Source organism: Gossypium arboreum, chromosome 12 (genome assembly GCF_025698485.1).
Source record: "Gossypium arboreum isolate Shixiya-1 chromosome 12, ASM2569848v2, whole genome shotgun sequence".
Taxonomy (NCBI): Eukaryota; Viridiplantae; Streptophyta; class Magnoliopsida; order Malvales; family Malvaceae; genus Gossypium; species Gossypium arboreum.
In genome coordinates, this window is record NC_069081.1 from 49,200,781 (window position 1) to 49,218,491 (window position 17,711).

General features: G+C 36.0%; 1 protein-coding gene across 1 annotated transcript; it reads left to right on the forward strand.

Moving 5' to 3' along the window:
- Positions 1-8,198: 8,198 nt before the first annotated feature.
- On the forward strand, positions 8,199-9,248 carry LOC108477903 (uncharacterized). The gene is made up of 3 exons (XM_017780374.2): positions 8,199-8,432; positions 8,559-8,738; positions 8,859-9,248. Exons 1-3 carry the CDS (start codon positions 8,199-8,201, stop codon positions 9,246-9,248), a joined length of 804 nt encoding a protein of 267 aa, XP_017635863.2.
- Positions 9,249-17,711: the final 8,463 nt, after the last annotated feature.

A 17,711-nucleotide genomic window follows, 5' to 3' on the forward strand; every position in this document is an offset into this window, starting at 1 on the left:
GTTGTATCCTAAGTTGGTAAGTTTTCTAAGCTCCCCTCTATCTTTAACTTTGTTGTAAAGAAAAATGATGATGGATTGTGGTTGGAAGGCATGAATGCGGGTTGTAGAAAAGAAAAGCTCTTTGATTAGTTGTAAAAATTACTACTGTCCAATTTTGTGCCTTCGTTATGTTGTCCAAAATTTGAACAAATTAATGGTTCTATTTTCATGCCGATTAGGGGTTGATAAATTGAGTCTAATAGCTAAAATATTATGTTATTCTTACTAAGTTTCAATTGTTAGTAGTGACGTAACAATTTGACAATTAAATGCATAAATGATCTTTGAACTGCAGCTTGAAAACAAATTGTTCCAGCATGTAAATGCTGATTTGAATGTGCTGTAATATGTGGAGGAATTGGTCTGCTGTATGTTTGAAATAAAAGAAAACAATGGTTGTTAAATATTGGTTTTTGTTGCTAATCGAATGGGTTTAATTCATTGTTCAAGGGGCTATAAATTGGTGTTAATTAAGCTATTCGGATGGTCTAATAAAACAGCCTGAATGTTAACTAATGCTTGCTGTCCAGATAGAAATTATGCTAGAAGGTTGAACAATTGTTGTTCAAATGGAATTTTGGAGTGTTTAATGGACTCCATGTTGCTAAAATTTACATGAATAGAAATTTCTAAGCTTAAATTGTAAGAATTTGAGTTGTGTGGTTTAAATTGTCAAAGATGCATTTGGCAATTGATTATAATTTGTTAAAGGGTGTAAAGTATTGATAGTTCTAAATGGTACATAGTTAAATGAAGATGGAAGCTTGATAAACTTTTATTTAGAATGGAAGTAGGAGAAATGTGTATTCGGCCATGTTGTGATGAGTTGAATTTGAATGGTTGATGCCTTAGTTTATAAATGGTCATTAGATGAGTTTTAAACTTGTTAAAGTTTGATAATTTGGGGGTGTTAAGTTGGGGAAAACGTGTAATAAAAATGGGTTGATAATGTTTGTTTGTTAATTGATGTTTGCACCTTAAATAGTTGAAATAAAGCTTGCCAATTATGATTAAATGTTTAAATTGTAATGGTCATATATAGGTATATATATATATGCCTTTTGTATGTACCATGTACACATAAGGACATTCGGCAATATGATTAAATTCATGTATAAGGAAGCATGATAAATTAAGTGACTCTTTGCTTGTGAATGTGAATTAGATATAAATTAAATAAGCATGAAATCGAATCATGGCATGTTTTATTAAATATGATACATAATGAAATCTATTGTTTTAGATATAGATTAAATGATATGTGATTGCCAAATGTGATTGTTAAGTGAATAATATTAGTTAAGTACTTAAGCAAATCTATTGTTTTACTTAAGCTTAAGAGCAAAGAGGATCAAAGTCGGATAGGGGAAAAGAGAAAGTAAGCGAATAGCCGTGGATATCTAGTCGTCGACCACTTCCGAGGTAAGTTTTAAGTGATTAAACGTTGAGTAAATTCAATCATAATAGGACATAATGAGTTGATTTAATAAGATATGATGTGGCCATGATATGTCTTAAACTCAAATGGTAAGTTCATAAGTGTTTAGACTTGGAAATTTAAGAGCAAATTGTAATAATTTGCTTAGGACAGCAGCAGTAATGTGATTTTAGAAAATCACTATAAATTGTTGGTGTGGAATTATAGGCTGAATAAAATATGTAATCAAAGCTTAATTAGTCTAGTTTCTTATAAAAGAGACCGTGTAAGCAAAGAAATTTCCTATAAAGAGATATTTAAAGTTGTGTGAGACAGTGTCGAATGACTCGAAATCCCTGTTCTGTTTTTAGAAAATCATTATAATTTGTACAAAAATGGTTATAAGATAAAATTTATATTCTTAGACTCCTTAATAAGTCTAGTTTCAAATGAAATCAAATAGAACATATTTTGAATTTTGTACAATGATAAATTTTATTCGTAGTGAAGACTGGTCAGATTAGTCAAACAGTGAAACAGGGGAAACTTTAAGAAAAATCTGGTATTGATTGGCCAAACCTAAAATTCTGAAAATTTTATGGATGGAAGATATATGAGTCTATATTCAGGGAAAATTAACGGCAATTGATTTTGAGTTTTTTAGCTCCAGTTATAAATAATTTAGTGACTATTGCTCAGGAAAACAGCTTGTAGTGAATATGTGATTTTGTTGTAAACATTGATGAAACTATTTGAGTTGCTTATAAGCTATTGCTGAAATTGATGTACAAGATAAATATATATATGTGTGGTAAAGCCGAATGGCTAGTGTGAAATATGTATGAGATATGTATATGTGGTAAAGCCGAATGGCTAGTGTGAAACATGTATGAGATATGTATATGTGGTAAAGCCGAATGGCTAATATGAAATATGTATGAGATATATATATGTGGTAAAGCCGAATGGCTAGTGTGAAATATGTATGAGATATGTATATGTGGTAAAGCCGAATGGCTAGTGTGAAATATGTATGAGATATGTATATTTGGTAAAGCCGAATGGCTAGTGTGAAATATGTATGAGATATGTATATTTGGTAAAGCCGAATGGCTAATGTGAAATATGTAGGAGATGTGTGTATATTGTGGCCAAATGACCAAATGTGAAAGGTGTGTATTATTAGATATTTGATGAGGCAAATGAATTACAAATATGACAGTCGATGTGAATGTTGTAACATGTGATTAAATGTACATGAAACTTGGAAATATATTCCGGGTAAGACCCGATGACTACGTGTGGAGATTATGTCCGGGTAAGACCCGATAACTATGTGTGGGGACTATTCGAGCTAAAGGTTTCGCTGAAGATTAGAGTAAAGCATAAGACAATACGACTTCACAGTAACAATTGGTAATAAATACGTTCAATGCGTTAAGTTGGTCAGGTATGTATTTTGAGATTATATTCAAGCTTGATTTGGACTAAATCACAAGGTCGTTATGTGATGCATATGTGAGTAAAGCAATAAGACTGTTCTATGATTATTGTGCATTTGCTCAATATGGAAAGTTAGGTGAAAAATGTAATGTACCTATGTTTATAAGAGATCACTATCAAGTGAGAATTTATCTGCCCATTATATATGATGAGATGTGCATATTCGGTAAAGGGATGGTATGCCCGAAGGAAGAGTGAAATAAAAATACAAACAACTATGTTATAATTTGATTGTTATCTGTTGACTTTGCTTAAAACTTACTAAGCATTGTAATGCTTACTCCGTTTACTTTGTTTCCTCTGTTTTATAGATCTCATTTGGAAGCTACTGGGCTCGGGATCGTCAAGAACTAGTCACACTATCACTATCCACCGTTTGATCTTGCTATGTTTTGGATTATCTTATGGCATGTATAGAATAGACTAGTAGTGGAAGGATATTTTGGTTAATGTATATAAGCTATGCGAATATGACATCTTATGAATGTTTACTTTTATAAGTTTTTTTTAAAATTTTATCCCTGGTTGTGTCTAGCAATTATCCAATTGAATGATCTTTACTTCAAGAAAATGAAAAAATTTTTACTGTTCTGATATGAGTTTCAAGTCCGGTAATGCCCCTTTACCTATTCCGGCGACGGATATGGGATAGGGGTGTTACACTCATCTAGGACGCTATTTTTCGAGTGGTAAGAGTTCGATTATGATTTTTGCAACTCAAATTTTGGAAAATCATATGTTAATTTGGATGGATTTTTATGGTTAAGTGATGTGATGTGTTAAATGAATGTAGGGTTCGTGAGATACGAACGCGTGGCAATTGATTTGGATATCAGGTGTGTAAAAAAAAACACAAAAAAAATTCTTTCAAATACGATCAAATCACAAAACAAATGTTGTTGTGAAACTACCCAATTTCTACACAGCCGTGCGTATTTTTATAGGCCGTGTGGGTGGCCCGTGTGGACCACATGGGCTAGGCTTTCAGGCCGTTTAGGCCACACAATTATGTGGGTCCTTCTTGGCAAATTTAAGTGCCTAAATAGGGGTCGTTTAGAGGATCCAATATTTGGGTTTGAGGATGCCATAAGAGCCGGAAAAAATTGTTAGTTTAGCATATAAGCTCGTATTTGTATCATTAAAAGCATGATAAACATTATATGATGAAATTTCACTATAAGATATGTTATACATAAATAAATTTTGTAAGTGAGAATGTAGCCTGTTTATGATTATGTTTTGTATAAAATATATGCGTTTTTTGTTTATGCATGAGGTGGGATATGATGTATTAGACGAAGTGTATATAGCAGTATTAACTACAAATATGGCGGCTAGACCACAAAATTATGTGTAAGGCAGCCCAACTGTATATATAAGAGTGGCATACCGCCACATCATGGTGTGATTGGATGGACAGACTTATGTAGTCCAACATGGTATGATTGGATGGATGGAGCTGGTGTGTAGTGGATAGAGGTAGGATATATTATGTATGATATGTTCGGTATGATCTAGTATGAAATGCCACCGTATGTTAAGTTATAATGTAATAAGATATGAATACACTGAATTTGTGTGATATGTGATACACCGATATATATATATATCATTGGTGTATTATCTTTGGACTTTGGGCCTAAAATGCACATTGGGCTATTAGCTCACGCTTTTGTTTATTTTGTTTCAGGTAATCCCCCTAACTTAGCTTTGGACAGCGTCACGGGAGACTCAGATTTTATTTATTACACTATATTATGGTTTTATTCTATGTGTTTAAATTGGACATTTCAGACTCTATTGTGCTTTATTAATTTTTGGACATTTTATGTTTGTTTAGTTCGCAAGGTCTAAAATGGATAGTTTAAATAAAGCTCAAATGATATATAATTCTTCCTAAAGAGACCAAAACGAAACTTTAAGTTTTTGAGTAATTGTCACTGCAAATTAAGTTTGAGGTTTTCATTAAAAATAATTCCAGCGGGTACGTTTATAAAAGAATTTAACTTGATTTTTTGACATGTTCGAAACATTTTTTAAAAAAATGAGACAATAAAGTTTTAACCTGCTAGAATTGGTTCTTCAAAATACTAGTACTTTCTTTTATCTAAGGATACAACCTCCATAATCCAGCCGTAACGTCTAGGTCGGGTTTGGGGTGTTACATTTGGTGGTATCAAAGCCAAGTTCAAGAACTTAGCTTTGAGTTTTTGGATCTAAATTATTTTTAAGAAAATTTTGTTTAAATTGGGATTTTGTTGAATTTATTTTTTAAATTTTAGATAAGTGAAACTGAGACTTCGGCGCCGATCCAAGTAAGTATTTTAAACCTTAGTTATATTTTAGGGACACTTTGTATGTGATACTTTAGTGGACCTTTAGAGCTTGTAATAAAAAAAAGTTCTTTATGTTTTGATAAGTATTACGATACGACTTTACAAATAAAAGTTTAAAACCTAAACTAATTGCATAAAATTTCTGAAAAATTGTAGGTAAGAAAATGAGTACTCGTTGTTCTCGTGGACGTTGCACCTATAGGCGTGGTGGATGTCGTCGAGGTGCAAAAGCTGGATCATCTTCTATGGGCAGTATGCCCCAGTTAGATACGAGTGAAACCATAGGGACTCTGACTGTTGAGAATGAGTCTGCAGCTCAGATTGTCAGGGATGACGCACTGTCCCAAGTAATGTTGAAGGTTTTAGAGAGGGCCGTTGGGACACATACCGGATCTGGATTAGGGAGCCAAGGGTCGATTACTAAACAACTTTGGTCCAATAGAGCTAAATTGTTTAGAGGCCTCACTGGAGTTGCCTCGACTGTGGCTGAATACTGGAGCTATTGAGAGAATCATGAACGACTTATATTGTACCCCTGAGCAAAAATTTAAGGGTGCGATATCCTTGCTTCGTGATGATGCATATCAGTGGTGATTGACAATTCAAGAGGGCACTCAACATGAGCAACTATTGTGGGATTATTTTTGAAATGCCTTTCAAGGTAAATATGTTGGCGCAAGCTATGTTGAGGCCCGTAAGTGAAAGTTTATGAATTTGACATAGGGAGAGACATTAGTGGCTGAGTATAAGGCTAAGTTTTTACGATTGAGTCAGTATGCTAGAGGATTTGTTTCTAATGACTATGAGAAGAGTGTACGATTTGAAGGGGGCTTGAGGTATGACCTCAAGGTTTTGATAGCCCCATAGAGAGAACGGGTCTTTGCAGCCTTGGTGGACAAGGTAAAGATAGCTGAAGAGGTCAAGCGTACTGAGCGCAAAAGGAGGGATCGAGAAAAGAGTCAGAATAAAAATAAGAGGGATTCGAGTCCTTCTAGTACTTTTCAGCGACCCACGAAACGGGCCAAATTTGATAAACCAGTGCAGATAGAACCAGATGCCAGAGTTAAGCCAACTGTCAAAGCTGAGCAAGTTCCAGCATGTGGGTATTATGACAGACGTCATTCTGGTGAGTGTTGGAGAAAGATTGGGGCTTGCTTTAGGTGTGGTGCAGTGGGGCACAAGATCAATCAGTGTCCCCTTATGGTTGAGCCTGGGCGGGCTCCGATTCAGGGTTAGATTCTGCCTCAGAGGGTTGGTCAGCAATCTATTAGGGGTCGTGGTCTGATTCGGGGTGGTAATGGTAGTGGACGTGGTCAGAGAGCACCAGGTAGAGGTACGGGACAAGCTGAGGTTAGAGAACCAGCTTTGGTTTATACGATGAAGCACCGTGAGGATAGAGCTGCAGCGGATGTGAATGTCGATACATTCATTATTCATTCACTGCCTTATTTTGCTTTAATTGTTTGTGGATCTATGCATTATTATGTATCTAGTGGTGTTGTGGGAAATTTACGAATTGTAGCTGAGGACACAGTATGTCCCCGTGGGGTGCACCAGTTCTTTTTGTTAAGGAAAAAGATGGGTCGATGAGGATGTGTGGACTATCGTCAGTTGAATAAATTGACGATAAAGAATATATATCCATTTTTGAGGATCAATGATCTGGTTGATCAATTTTGTAAAGTTTATGTATTCTCAAAAATTGATTTTCGTTTCGGGTACCATCAACTGAAGGTTAAGGAGGCTGATGTTCATAAGACCATATTTAGGACTCGGTATGGTCACTACGAGTTTCTTGTTATGCCCTTCGAATTAAATAATGCTCCAGCAGCGTTCATGGATCTCATGAGCTGAGTTTTTCAACCATATCTAGATCAATTTTTCATTATGTTTATCGATGACATTTTGGTCTATTCTAAGACTGAAGAGGAACATGACAAGCATCTTCGTACGATTCTTCAGATTCTTTGGGAAAAAGAACTATATGCAAAGCTAAGTAAATGTGACTTTTGGTTGGGTGAGGTTATGTTTTTGGGGTATGTGGTTTCTGCCAAGGGTATCCATGTAGATCCTAAAAAAATAGAGGCTATTTTGGATTGGAAGTAACCTCGAAATGTGACTGAGCTTTGGAATTTCTTGGGATTAGTGGGGTATTATTAGAGATTCTGGAGGGGTTTTCTTTGATAGCAGCACCTTTGACTAAGTTGTTACGTAAGAATACTCTTTTTGCTTAGGCTATCGAGTAGCAATTAAGCTTTGAGAAGCTCAAATCAGTTTTGACTCAGGCACCTATTCTACTCTAGCCTGAACCTGGGAAGGAGTTCATTTTGTATAGTGATGCATAGCACACCGGTTTGGGTTGCGTGTTGATGCAAAGGGTTAAGGTGGTTACTTATGTGTCTAGACAACTTAAGTAGCACGAGGGTAATTATCTGACTCATGATCAAGAGCTTGTTGTGGTTGTTTTTGCACTCAAAATATGGAGGCATTATATGTATGATGAAAGATGCATTATCTATATAGATAAACAAAGTTTGAAATATCTTCTCACTCAGAAGGAGTCAAATCCTAGGCAACAGCGTTGGATCGAGTTGCTCAAAGATTATGATTGTTCGATAGAATACCATCCCGGTAAGGCCAACGTGGTGGTCGATGCTCTTAGTCGAAGGTTGATAAATGATTTGAGGGTGATGTTTGCTCGCCTAAGTTTATTCGATGATTGTGGGATTCTGGCTGAGTTGCAAGTTAAGTCGTCTTGGTTGGATGAGATTAGGAGTAAACAGTTTCAGGATGAGTCTCTAATTAGGCGGGTTCATCTGATGGATAAGCGTAAGGCTATAGATTTTGGGTATAATGATGATGGAATTTTACGTTTCTGAGGTTGTATATGTGTAGCCAATGATATGGAATTGAGACAGTCTATCCTGTGGGAAGCTCATAGTAGCTCTTATGTTATGCACCCGAAAGGTAATAAGATGTATTGTGATCTTTGTGATTTGTATTGGTGGGCTGGGTTGAAGCATGAAGTGACTAAGTTCGTGTCCCATTGTTTGACATGTCAAAAAGCTAAGGCTGAGCACCAACTTCCTTTCGGACTTTTGCAACCTGTTAAGATTCCGTTGTGGAAATGGGAAAGGGTAACTATGGATTACATCAATAGGTTACCTTTGACACCCACTAAGAAGGATTCGGTTTGGGTCATTGTTAACTGATTAACTAAGTCAGCCCACTTTATACCAGTTAAGACTGATTATTCTTTACAGAATTTAGCGAAGTTATATGTTTCTGAAATTGTCAGATTGCATAGGGTTTCAGTATCCCTTATTTCGGATCGGGATCCTCGTTTCAATTCTCATTTTTGGCAGAAGCTTCATAAGGGTTTGGGTACTCGTCTTGATTTTAGTATAGCTTTTCATTCTCAAATTGATGGTCAGTCGCAAAGGGTAAGTCAGATTTTGGAGGATATGCTCCAGAGTTGTGTGATTGACTTTCAAGGGAGTTGGGAAGAGTTTTTGCCGCTAGCTGAATTTGCTTATAACAATAGCTTTCAGTCTAGTATTAAGATGGCACCCTATGAGGCCTTATATAGTAGAAAGTTTCGCACTCCCCTTTGTTGGACTGAATTGGGTGAAAGGAAAGTGTTGGGTCCTGAGTTAGTGGCTGATATAGAAAACAAGGTTCATTTGATTCAAGATCGACTTAAGGTCACTTCTGATAGACAGAAGTCTTACGCAAACCTTAAGAGGCGAGAAATAGAGTATGAGGTAGGGGACTATGTTTCCCTTAAGGTGTCTCATTGGAAAAATATTCTCAAGTTTGGTCGCAAGAGCAAGTTGAGCCCTCGTTTTATTGGACCACATCAGGTTATAAAGAGTGTTGGGCCAGTTGTATATCAGCTTGAATTACCTCCGGAGTTAGATCGCATCCATAACATCTGTAGATCGCATCCATGACATCTTTCACGTGTCTATGTTTAGATGTTATTGTTCTGATCATTGGCATGTGGTTCAAGTGGAGGAGATTGAGTTAAGGTCAGATTTTTCTTTTGAGGAGGAGCTGATACAAGTGTTGGATTGTGACGTTAAAGTTTTAAGAAGAGAGACCATTTCTTTAGTTAAGGTGCTTTGGCAAAATCATGGTTCCAATAAAGCTACTTGGGAGCCCGAGGATTTGATGCGTCAATAGTATCCTCATCTCTTTGATTCAGGTAAATTTCGAGGTCGAAATTTTTTTTAGGAGGGGAGAGTTGAAATGCCCTAGTTTCATAAGCATGATATGTTATTTACCATCACATAATTTAAGATAGATCAATGGATACGTATTGTGATTATATGTTGGAGGTCTGGTGTTCGAATATCATGGTGCGCATATCTGATTTATTTTTGTTTTGGCTATGTAGGAATTTGAGTTCTATTGGAAGTCTATTAAAAATCTGGTGGTTAAATCCTATTTTTTTTAATTGATTTAAATCTTATCAAAATTCCTTTTATTTCTCAACTTGGTAACCACCCACTTTTTCTTTTCTTGCTCTCACATATGCTTTTGGTTATTTTCATCATCTTTATTTGCAATTTTTTTAGTTCTTTTTCTTTTCTTTCTTTTTTTTTCTTGAATGTTTGGGCTCTATTTCAATTCTTTCTTGATTTGTTCTTTGGGTGTGTTGCCTTTTTGGTTTAGTATGGGGGGTTTAGTGTTGGATTAGATGCAATTTTGGTTCATCAAAAGTGTTAGTTCGACTATATATTTATATATATATATATATTTTTTTTTATTTAGGGTGTTTTTTTTTCAATGGAGTTTGAGTTTAAGTTTTAGTATTTGCATTTTTTAATATTGTGTTAAGTATTTTCCATGGTTTTTAGATAGGCAAAGGTTTGGAGAATCAAGTTTCTCCAGTAGAATAGGACTCGTCTCGGACACTATTTTTTGAGTGGTAAGAGTTCGATTATGATTTTTGGGACTGGAATTATGGCAAATCATATGTTAATTTGGATGTATTTTGATGGTTAAGTGATGTGATGTGTTAAACGAATGTAGGGTTCGTGAGATCTGGACACATAGGAGATTGATTTGGATAGCAAGTGTGTAAAAACAACCCAAAAATCACTTTGAAATCCGATAAAATCACAAAAGAGAGGCTATTGTGAAACTGCCCAATTTCCACACAGCCGTGCGCATTTGTATAGGCCGTGTGGACCACACAAGCTAGGCTTTTGGGTCGTGTGGGCCACACGACTATGTAGGTCCTTCGCAAATTTTAAGGCCCGAATAGGGGTCGTTTAGAGGATCTAATATTTGGGTTTAAGGATGTCATAAAAGCTGAAAAAACTGTAAGTTTAGTATGTAAACTCGTATGTGTATCATTAAAAGTATGATAAACATTATATGTTGAAATTTAACTACAATATACGTTATAGATAAATAAATTTTGTATCTGAGCATGTCGCCTGTTTATGATTATGTTATGTATAAAATATATGTATGTTTTGTTTATGCAGGGGGTGGGATATGATGTATTGGAGGAAGTGTATATAGCAGTATTTACTGCAAATATGGTGACTAGACTGCAAAATTATGTGTAAGGCAGCCCAGTTTGGCATTCTGCCACATCATGGTGTGATTGGATGGACAGACTTATGTAGTTCAACATGGTGTGATTGGGTGGATAGAGCTAGTGTGTAGCGGATGGGGGTAGGATATATTATGTATGATATGTTCGGTATGATCTGCATGAAATGCCGTTGTATGCTAAGTTATAATGTGCTAAGATATGAATAAACTGAAATTTATGTGTTATGTGATACACTGATATATATCATTGTTGTATGATCTTTGGACTTTAGGCCAAAATGCACACTAGGCTATTAGCTCACGTTTTTGTTTGTTTTGTTTCAGGTAATCCTCTAACTTAGCTTTGGACGACATCATGGGAGACTCAAATTTTACAGTTTTAATACACTATATTATGGTTTTATTCTATGTGTTTAAATCAGACATTTGGGACTTTATTGTGCTTTATTAATTTTTGGACATTTTATGTTTGTTTAGTTCACAAGGTCTAAAATGAATAGTTTAAATAAAGCTCAAATGATAAATAATTCTTCCTAAAGAGACCAAAACGGAACTTTAAGTTTTCAGGTAATTGTTGTTGCAAATTAAGTTTGAGGTTTTCATTAAATATAATTTCAGCGAGCAAGTTTATAAGAGAATTTAACTTGATTTTTTGACATGTTTGAAATGTTTTTTTTTAAACGAGACAATGAAGTTTTAACCTTCTGGAATTGGTTCTTCAAAACACTAGTACTTTCTTTTATCTAGTTATGTGACTTCCATAATCCGACCATAACGTCTTGGCCTAGTTTGAGGTGTTACATCAAATCTGACAAATAATCCTGAAAGTTTTGCATAGTATCAACCTTATACTTTTCCAAAGCCTCTTCATGACTCTTCGCTAGATTAGCCATAGCAAGTTTATGCCGCTCATCCATGCTTTTCATGGTCACCTCCAAAACAACCTTATTAGCTCTCTCACCTACAATCTCTCCATGAAAATTTTTAATATCTTTTTCAGCGAGAGTGAGGCGATCTTGTAACCTCTTATTTTGGTCCACCGATATTCTATTTTCTTCATCCAATTGCTTGTGTAGTTCGTGAGCCCTTTCCAAGGTCCCCATGTTGGATTGGTAAGAATTTTTAGAGTCCATCCTCCTCACCTCTTCTTCGCTAGTACCCTCACTGATCCACACACTTGCCATACCAGCTTCAGCCAAGGCCACCTAAAGAGATAATATCAGTTTCTTCAACGATGGTTTCTTCATGGAGTTGGACGATGCAAAAGGACAAAGAGGAGTTTTTTCTTCTTAAGGCATAAAATCTTTCCACTGTCTACTTACCTCAGTAGGGCAATAAGGAAATTTTTGCATACTTAAGAGCTCGTGCTACAGAAATAACATTTGTGTCTCACCACCAAAAGACATAAATTTCATTGAACCTTGAAAAGGGCCATGTTGAAAAATCACACGAAAGGTGTCCTCTATAGATGGTCTTGGTGGAGGTGGAGACCCAGGAGGAGAAGGAACCACAGCAGGAACTGTAACAGTGACGACCATGTCACCGTATGTTATAGTGCGATCCTTCCCTTTCTTTCGACGAAGTTCCCTTACAGGGCTACCATTATCTTCGCTACTTAGAATAATATTGGCAGCTCCAACAATAGTGTTCTATTTCTTTCAAGTACTTGCGCTTCCTTCCCTAGCAGAAGCACCAGAAGGACTGTAACACCCCTCGCCCGTATCCCTCGCCAAAACAGGGTTCGAGGTGTTGCCCGACTTAAACTCAGTAAATCACACAAAAACAGTGCCGAAAAATTTCAATCAATTTAAAACTTTTCTTTTCACATGCAATCTGTCCCATATATGGGCTTACGAGGCCCAAAACATCACTAGCCAACACCTTTGGCTAAATTATAATATCACATACTCAACATTAAAACCCTATACATGCCATAGACTCGAAATACTAGGATTTACTTACACTAATAGCATGAGCTCGAAAGTGTGATAATATCTCTATGAACTCCAACTCGGCGCAGTAAATCAAGTCAACAATCTATAAAACAGAGGAATGTAACAACGGAGTAAGCTTTCATAATCTTAGTAAGTCTTAAGCAATGCAAACAAATAAACACAATTATACTTCGATTATTCAATTTCTTAAGTGGCCATATTCTAGGTATATTGCAATCTGGCCGAATACACACAAACACATAATGCACGTTCAGCATTCTTATCACACTTAATCTGAATTTGTATAACATAATTAAATCGAATACTTTCACATACTTTCACACCCTAACCCGGTGTATCATGATCATAGATATAGTTATAACATTTACTCACGTATGTATCACAATGCACGCTTATGATTCATTGCAGATCAAACTCACATATGAGTACATAATGCATACCTGGCCCACTTAATGTACTGAATGTATTCATTTGTAAACCTAACACGAGGTACCTTAGTCATGGACTTTTCTCAAATCACCGGCATTTCGCCTGTTAGGCTCGAGGCCTGATATCAGTTCACCGGCATTATAGCCTGCTAGGCTCAAAGGCCCGAATAGTATCTCACCAACAAGTTCCATATAACATATTCATATCAATTAAGTACTAACATCATTCGAATGTATATAATTATACATCTCAAACACTTTTCTTTCATCTCATTTTCACACTTAGCATTTGATAGCTTATGCATAACATTTCACTCACGTTCATTTCAAACGTATCATTCGATTATAAAAGCATATTACATTTTTACCAACATGTTATGCTTGCCATTAGGCCATATAAGCATGATACAATACACTATCATTTCATCTTTAACATTTGGCTAAACCCTTATCTTACAAGGAACACCGAATTCACATAACATATCATTTCACCGACATTACGCCTGCTAGGCACGAAGGCCCGAATACACATCACCGGCATGAAGCCTGCTAGGCACGAAGGCCCGAATACACATCACCGGCACCAAGCTTGCTAGGCACGAAGGCCCGAATACACACCACCAGTACTAAGCCTGCTAGGCACGAAGGCTCGAATACACATCATCGGCACTTAGCCTGCTAGGCACGAAGGCCCAAATATAATACCAAAGACTCTACTGCATGGATTTATCCGGATATAATACCAAAGACGAAGCTCATGGATTTAACCCGAATACACATCAAATATCATGCATATTTAATCATATATTAATACATCTCATTCAACATATCACATTCGTAGTCATTTGCAACATTCGGGTATAAGCTCCATATGAACACCATCGTTTACATTTAGGTTCAAAAGTTATTCATAAATATCACATATCTATTTCACCATTCAAACTTAACCCGTAGTGACCATTCGACTATAAGTCATATACATAAATTATTTATCGCACAACTTAATTCAAGTAGAACCAAAAGGTCACGATTCATCTAATATATACATACAACTTAATTATGTGAGACAATTTAGAAATATGCTAGGCAAGTGCTAAGGTGGCCTATTAATATATGTGGGAAAGTGCTTGTCCTTGCATGTCAAATTAGCCAAACTATAGGTAGTGGCCGGCCATGCTACAAATTGTATAATCAAGTGTGAATTTTATATTAACTTTAATTAACTAGGTGCCATATTAGTATGGAGGATGTAATAAAATAAAGAAATGATAACTAAAGGAAGAGATGGGTGAAAGAAAAAAAAAAGAGATCATCATTCATGTTTCTTCCTAGCCGAATCTAAAGAAAAAAAAAAGGAACAAGAGCATTCGGTGATGAAAACAAGTTGTGTTCCTTGGTTCTTCTTGGCCGAATTGAAAGGAGGAAGAAGGGAGTGAAGCCATCGGTCATCTTAGGTCAATATTAAGGTAAGGTGTTCATATTAGTTCTTGAAATTTTAGTTGATCTTGAGTGAGATATCAAGTTATTTTTTTTTGTAACCCATGATGAAATTTTGATTTTTGGATTGAGTAAGGTTTTCGACTATGGTAGCTAATAATGGTGAGTTTTGTTGTTTCATGTTAAAGTTAGGTGAATGATGATAGATGAGTGTTTGAACCATAAAAAGAATTCAGCTACCTTGTTATGAACTAGGGCCGATTGTGAGTTGGTTGTGGTTGAATATTACATGCTTGGTAGAATGGTGGATGGAAGTGTCGAATGTGGTCTTTGGTTTGGCATGAGGTGATAAATAAAGGTTTAAAGGTAGCTTAAGTTAATTGATACTCACTAATGATTTCGAATGGAAGCTTTGTTAAGTGTGAAATGAGTGGCCGAGAGAGAGAACTATAGACTATTGCCGAACGTATGTTGGGTTGATAGAGTCTCCAAATTGATTTTATGTGAGTATGCATGACCGAATATAATCGGCCACATGAGTAAAGAAATGGTTATTTGATATGTGGTAAAAGTTAAGTGTTAAACGAAATGGAAATGATATCATATTGGAATATGTATACTCGACCACATGAATGAACACATAGATTGGTGTTGCATGTATTCGGTTATAAGTAAGCATATTGGTGGCTTAATCTTGGCTTAGACAATCGGCTAAAAGAGAGTGTGGGTTAATATGTTGAGTTGATTCATGATTTCATATGTATGTGACTTTAATGTCTAATGTATATATATATATGGGTTAAGTACCTTGAGTTTCTCTTTTGATGTTCAAATGATTAAATCAATTTATTTGTTAAATTAAGCTCAAGAGCAAAGGGGAACTAAATCCGATAAAGGGAAGGAAAAAGTGATCGAATAGCCGTCGAAATCATTCGACAACATCCGAGGTAAGTTTTCGAGTAATGGAACTTAGTTTACGATTTGATTAAGTCATGACGTATAATCATAACGAATATACGGTGATATAATGATTCTATTTGAATTATATGTTGAGTTAATTAGTCTAAACGTATGATGAGTAGCCGTATGTGCATAGAAATCATGTCATGAAGCAAACCGAATCATGTTGTTCATATGTGGCTATTGAGCCGAAAATGGGAATGCTTAATAATTGATTTGTGTTTGAATTCTAGTTATGAAAATGAAATAAAGATGTGTCATGATTTACTGATATGTGCATGAATATTTGGACGCTAACGGTGTTAAGTCCCGAAGACATTTGTGCTAGTGATTAATTCCGGGCTAAGTCCCGAAGGCATTTGTGCGAGTTACTAATTCCGAGCTAAGTCCCGAAGGCATTTGTGCGAGTTACTAATTCCGGGCTAAGTCCCGAAGGCATTTGTGTGAGTTACTATATCCGGGCTAAGTCCCGAAGGCATTTGCGCTAGTGACCATATCCGGGCTAAGACCCGACGGCCTTGTGCGAGTGGTTATATCCGGCTAAATCCCGAAGATAAGTGGGTTTGGGAATGAGCGATCTTGCTGTAATAATTTCAATTAATACGCTCGAAAAATCCCAATGATGAGGTATGTTTCGTATGTGCATTGAGATAATTGATTCCTTCTAAATAGAATTTGCTCAATCGATTAACAAGCTTCCGCTTTTAGTCAAGTTGATTTCTTATGTATGAATGCTATACTTGATTGTGCATGATTTCATTGCTCAAAACTTACTAAGCATTAAATGCTTATTCCGTTTCTTTGATTCTCGGTTTTATAGATTTTGGTTCGTCACTATTGGACTCTGGATTGTCAAGTCAAAGTCGTCCACACTATCAAAGCCCTTTTGGTACACTTTTGGTTGAACTCTGAAAATGGCATGTATAGGACGCCCTTGTGTTATTAGTCAAGTACTTTGGTGTTGTATATATTTGGATAGCCATGCTAAAATGGCTTATATATTTTAAGCATAGTGTTATAATCATTTTGTATGTATATGGTTATTGAGAGGTGTGGATATGCTTGGCAATGATTGGCCATTGGAATGGTTAATCATGATCATAATTTTTGCTATATATGCTAAAGGGCTAGTTGAATCATGGAAACTATGAAATAGGTAAAGTCTACCTTAAAGGCAGATGCTAACAGCAGTAGTGGCGTAAGTTTGAAAAAAATCACTAAAAATAGTGGGAATGAAATTAAATAGTGAATAAATTATGTAATCGAACCTTGATGAATCTACTTTCATACGGAAGAAACGAAACTATCATATGAGTTGTATTTTAAGGGATATTTAAGTTTCCGTGGAACAGGGCCAGAGTGATTTATGGATCCCCTGATCTGACTTTGGAAATTCATTATAAATTAACCAGAGATAATTAGAAGTCATGCCATATATGTATAGATTCCTTTTTGAGTCTAGTTGCAATAGAATCAAACGCCATAAGTATTGAAGCCCTGTACAGGGAGATATATAAGTTTTAATGCAAGAAGGTCAGAGCAGTCAAACCCTGTAACAGGGGAGAATTTAACTAATAAACTGTACTAATTGGCCTGACCAAAAATTCTAGAAAAAAATTTGTAGATTGATATATGAGTGTAGTTTCAGGAAAAATTTACGAAACTGATTTTCGAGTTTTGGAACTCAAGATATGATTTTTAAGGTGACAGTGACGCAGTTAGCCAGCTTGTCTGGGAATTTTTAAAATGGACTGTGAATAAGTGAATTAAGTCTGTTAACCCCTCTGTCCGACTCCGGCAACGGTCTCGGGTACGGGGTGTTACAATTTTATTGGTATCAGAGCTACGGTTTAATCAATTTTAGGACTACCGTAATACGTTTGGGTCTAGCTATACATGCCATTTTGTGATTATTTGATAGTGTGGTGATTTCTGACATTTGCAAATGTGTTTAATTATAGTAATGGATCCCGATCTCGACCGAGCGATAGCTGATGGTCTTGAGAGTGTAGCGCCTGCTCCCGCACAAGGGACAGCGCCGGCGGACTCTCAACCTATTGCTAGC

What these genes read in the sequence shown, in the direction of transcription:
- LOC108477903 (XM_017780374.2), top strand. Translation starts at nt 8,199, where the DNA reads ATGGAATTGAGACAGTCTATCCTGTGGGAAGCTCATAGTAGCTCTTAT. An exon ending in CGTTGTGGAAATGGGAAAGG is followed by an intron (nt 8,433 to 8,558) that starts GTAACTATGGAT and finishes TATTCTTTACAG; the next exon opens with AATTTAGCGAAGTTATATGT. An exon ending in TTGATGGTCAGTCGCAAAGG is followed by an intron (nt 8,739 to 8,858) that starts GTAAGTCAGATT and finishes TCTAGTATTAAG; the next exon opens with ATGGCACCCTATGAGGCCTT.